The sequence below is a fragment of the Pinus tabuliformis genome, chromosome 4_2 (assembly GCF_031772625.1).
Source record: "Pinus tabuliformis cultivar Carrire ecotype Pingquan chromosome 4_2, CPIR1, whole genome shotgun sequence".
NCBI classification, from domain to species: Eukaryota; Viridiplantae; Streptophyta; class Pinopsida; order Pinales; family Pinaceae; genus Pinus; species Pinus tabuliformis.
In genome coordinates, this window is record NC_142304.1 from 41520050 (window position 1) to 41524918 (window position 4869).

Consider the following 4869-nt stretch of genomic DNA (forward strand, 5'->3'; position numbering starts at 1 on the left):
GCACAATTCCAGAGATAAAATCGAATAACACCTAATCATGTCCCGGTAACAGTTCCTCTAGGGCTGTAACTTTATCATAGTTTAGTTGACCTCGCTTCCTCCGTTTCTATATGAGTGTTTTTTTGCTTTGTCTGGGGATTCGAATCTATTTTATTGCAGAGCCTCAGTATAAATATATTAAAAGCTATGCTGGCTGTATAGTCGTGCAGCTCAATATTCTTTCCAATTTTCGTGCCTATGGAGATACTGAGATTGTTTCCTTTTCTACAGAACAACGTCATTGGAGCGTACTTCCGTGGCATCTAGAAACTGTGGTGTCGTCCGATTAGCTGTCTGTTGCGACATAAGTGTGAGATTGTGCTTTAATAATCCGGAGGATAGTTTTCTCATTTTATTTTTTCCACTCTGCATTGCGCAGGATCTCATGATCGTAGAAACATATTTCTGCATAATATCCTTACAGGTGCCTGCAGCTATTAGGAAGCTCTGAGATTATTCAATAGTTACCCTTTAGAAAAGTATTGTTTAACTTTAGTTTCAGTTGTACTTTGTACTGTTAATGGTGTGAGGTGTGTTACAGTCTGGCATCAATGGCAGCTTTTACCCGTAAGTCCCCTGACGATTGCTTATTGTCTAATGGACACGACCATGGCATATTCGATACTTGTCTGACATCCCGCCTACCCAAGTTCACTTTTATACAGCCCTCTCTAGATTTTCACACAACCAGCGGCCCCCTTACAGTTTCTACAACCTCAGAGGCGCAGTATAATATTTCTCTTGGAACCAATACAGTCGTCCCAAGAGAGACAGAGGATTGTAGCTTCCAGAAGATTGAGGAGGATATTGATAAGCTTTTTGTTGAAAGCACTAATGTATTTGCAATCGATGAATTAAACTACTGCAGCAACAACAACAATATCCCACCAAATGTGTCTGTGATCTTTGACAAAACCTTTGCTACGACTGATTCAAAAGAAGTAGCAGGGGATAAGAGGAGAAAGAACAATAATCAAGTGGAATACAGAGCTTGTGGCATAAAATCCAGAATGGTGAAGGCCTGCGCATTTATTTGTCGTGCTTCAGTGTTGCTGTGAATACTTTTTCATGCGTTCAATTGTATTTTTACATCTGAGTTTCTTTTCGTTTCTGTTTCGTTGTCAATTTCTTGGATAAGGCAACTGCGTCTATCAAGCCTTGCGGTGCCTCTGCAGCCTCTGCGAAGGAAAAATCTTGTAAAGGAAAGAAAATTACAGAATCAGCCTCCAAACAGCCCGCAATGGAAGAAGCCGCCAAAGACTTCGTGCTGGTGAGAGCTAGAAGAGGTCAGGCTACGGACAGGCATAGCATTGCGGAAAGAGTAAGTTCAATATTTCATCGTCTCAAATAATTTTAATATTTTTTTTCCTAGGGTTCTAATTTTTAATATTTTTTTCATGAGCTTATTATATTCATACTAATTTGAAATTAGTTTATGGAAAAAGACCAATCCATCAACAGTACTCTAATATTACAGGATATCATGATGTCCTTTACAGGCTAGAAGAGAGAAAATCAAGAAACGGATGAATTATTTACAAGATCTGGTTCCCGGCTGTTGCAAGGTAAAATTGCATGTTGTTTCTGTAAATCTTCTTGTAATTATGCGCAACCTGGGATTGTTGAGAACCGACCTGTTCTGCTTTGCTCCCGTGAAACGCAGGCAACAGGAAAAACAGTTATTCTTGACGAGATCATCAACTATGTCAAGTCGTTGCAGAATCAAGTGGAGGTAAATCAAAAGATATCGCTTTTAATCTTGGCATGCACACTATTCGCGAGAAATGAAAGATAAAAATTCACGCACATGGTATTTGCAGTTTCTTTCGATGAAGCTTTTAGCTGGAAGCTCCCGTTACGGTTTCAACTTCGAACCAGGCAACCACGAGCTCGGTTACGCCGCGGTAAACAAGATTTTCTTGGTTTATCATTGTTAAAGTTAATTCTATTGCAGATTTATAAATATTTAGAAAATTGATGGAGAGCAGTGATGTTAAGCAATTGAATTTCATTTTACTTCATTAGAATCAACTTCCTTTCATACAAGTAATCATACAAGTAACCACGCACAAGATGGACGCATTTTGAGTAAGAATAAGGTGCATATTTTATTTAGACCTTCAATACCATCGGTAGCTCTTTTAAGTTAGTTAAGGATATTGTTGATCCTAAAGATAAGAAAGGTGTTTACTTAGACCTTTTTTTATGGTGTTTACTTGGTCTCTTCTTCATGTGGAACACTCTATATTGGAGAAATTGTTTTATCAAGCAAAGGATCCAAGAGCATGCTGTAGATTTTAGAAATTGAGAAACATGTAACAATCTGAATAGGGATGAAAGCTGAAAAATTAGTAGCTACTGGATACTTGCTTTCCAGTCCTAGTTTTTTTTAGACATTGCATATTTCTTATGTTTCCAATTTTATTTAATTTATTCATTCATTTTTATTTTTATAAATTTATTTTTAATTTTTTATTTTAATATATATATATATATATATATATTTGTTTTTGATTCCCTCTAACTTATCCATAAATTTAGAATGTTAGAAAAAAATAGTAATATATATATATATATATATATATATATATTGACTTTTTATTTTTTGACGGTTTATTTTGGTTTTTTCTGGTTTTCTCTAGAGTATCTACACACTATATATATATATAGTTGATGTTAGATCAGATATTCCACCTTTGCCTTAATGATGAACCACAGTAAAGAGTTCGAAATGTTGGCTCCAAATAATTATTGGATACTATCTCTCCGAAAATGTCTTTTTTTATGCATTAGAATCAATTAAATTTTCTAAATATTTTGGAAATTACTTAAAAAAAACTATTAATCTCATTAATAAGTAAAATTTTAAAATAATAAATTAAGAAAAACCTACATTATTAGTTATTAATATACCAACTGGATAGTAACTAATTATTACTGAAAAGATATTAATTTAACTAATAAGTAAAATTTTGAAGTTGTAAATTAAGATAAATGATAATTTTAAAAGTTAATAATATAGCCTTTATAAATTTTAGAAAAAATAATATCGCAAATTAACCCACATGCCAATATTAGGCTGGCTCATTAAAGACGCTGATATGTAAACAAACCAAGCAGGCACGGCCTAGGCAAGAATAAGCTGTTGGTGGAACATTGCAGGGCTCAATTGGAATTTTGGATAACAGTTAATTTTGGATAACAGTTAGGTAAAAATCTGATGTCATATAAATTTTTATAACTCTAATTTGACTTTGCTAGTCCATCAAAATTTTCAATATATTTTTTACTATAATTTCCACTCATATTACTACCAAATCTTAAAACTTTTAAGGATAGTCCCATAAAATTTATATAATTTCTATAAATTTTTGGCATTTTTAAAATAAATTAATTGTATATTATAAAAGAAAAATTAAAGACATTGAAATTAACTTACCTTTCAATATTAAGTCTTAATTTTTCACATTAACTGTGCTGAATATTAAGTCTTAATTTTTTCCTCACATTAACTGTGCTGAATGTAATCAAAGCAGGCAGGGCCCACGCAAGAATATGGTGATGGTAGAACACTGCAGGTCACAATTCCGGAGGAACAGTTAGATATAGTGTTCGATCCGTCAATGGAGGCGGCCTGTTGTAGTTTTCCCAAGGGAAGCACGGTAGGATTTAGTGTGAGGGTTTTGTGGAGTTTTTCAGATATATCATGACCGACCGACCGAAATTGCCGAGCTTCAGCTTATCGCTTTTCTGTTGTGTTGTCAGGGGGCAGATGAATGTGATCCTGAGCTGCAGGGTTTGGTGCATGGACAGCTGAGACAGCAAGATGTGGAGCATGAAATGGGCCACATTTTAGGTTTCAGCGAGCATCATTGAATTTGAATTTGGCGTTTTAGAAAGCAATATTTTCCAGATTACGTAAGCAAAGATATAGTTGTCTGTTGAAATTATTGATGTGAAAACAATAGTTGTGTATCAGAATTATTGATGTGGCTTCTTCTGCCATGAAAGTGCGTTCAAGCTCATATTCCTTTTCTGAGCTTTGTTGGTTTCTTCTGCTCATGAATGTGCGTTCAAGCTCATATTTCTTGTCTGAGCTTTGTTGGTATCTCACTGTGATGGTAATGAAGATCTTATTCCCACGCGTACTGATTTGGTCAATTTTCACCACTGTAGCAGATTTGATTTTTGTGCTTGTGGAGAACACAATGTCCTCAAGTTCTAAATAAAAAGATACTAGCTTTCTGATTGGTTTAAATTCAAAGACCATATGTCATATCGGTTAAATTCTAGATGTATTAAGAAGGACTTGAATTTTAGATGTATTTTGTTGTTAAATACAATAATATTTGAATGTATGCACAAAAATTGAAATATATATATAGACCATACTTAGGTTTTTGGCAATGTTTAATTTAGATTAAATTGTTAATTAAAATTAATTAATAATGATGATTATTATGATTAATATCACTATTATAATTAATATTTTAAATTTATAATTTAATGTGAAATATTTTTTAAAATTTAGATATAATAATATTTTTATTTATAAAATAAAAAAAAATTGACTATCTTTTTTATAAATTTTTTACAAATATTATAACTTAGATTCCTCAATTATATAACATCATATGTCAATGTTTAATCATTCAAAAATTGAAATATATATATAGACCATACTTAGGTTTTTGGCAATGTTTAATTTAGATTAAATTGTTAATTAAAATTAATTAATAATGATGATTATTATGATTAATATCACTATTATAATTAATATTTTAAATTTATAATTTAATGTGAAATATTTTTTAAAATTTAGATATAATA

The 4869-nt window shown here is 32.3% G+C and overlaps 1 protein-coding gene across 1 annotated transcript; it reads left to right on the plus strand.

Annotated features, from left to right (window-relative positions):
* The first annotated feature begins 233 nt into the window (after positions 1–233).
* Positions 234–4234, plus strand: LOC149168222 (uncharacterized). The gene is made up of 7 exons (XM_089426913.1): positions 234–1052; positions 1178–1360; positions 1539–1604; positions 1703–1771; positions 1860–1943; positions 3576–3701; positions 3805–4234. The coding sequence occupies exons 1-7, from the start codon at positions 591–593 to the stop codon at positions 3913–3915; spliced, it is 1101 nt and encodes a 366-aa protein (XP_089283039.1). The 5' UTR covers positions 234–590; the 3' UTR covers positions 3916–4234.
* The last annotated feature ends 635 nt before the right edge of the window (positions 4235–4869 follow it).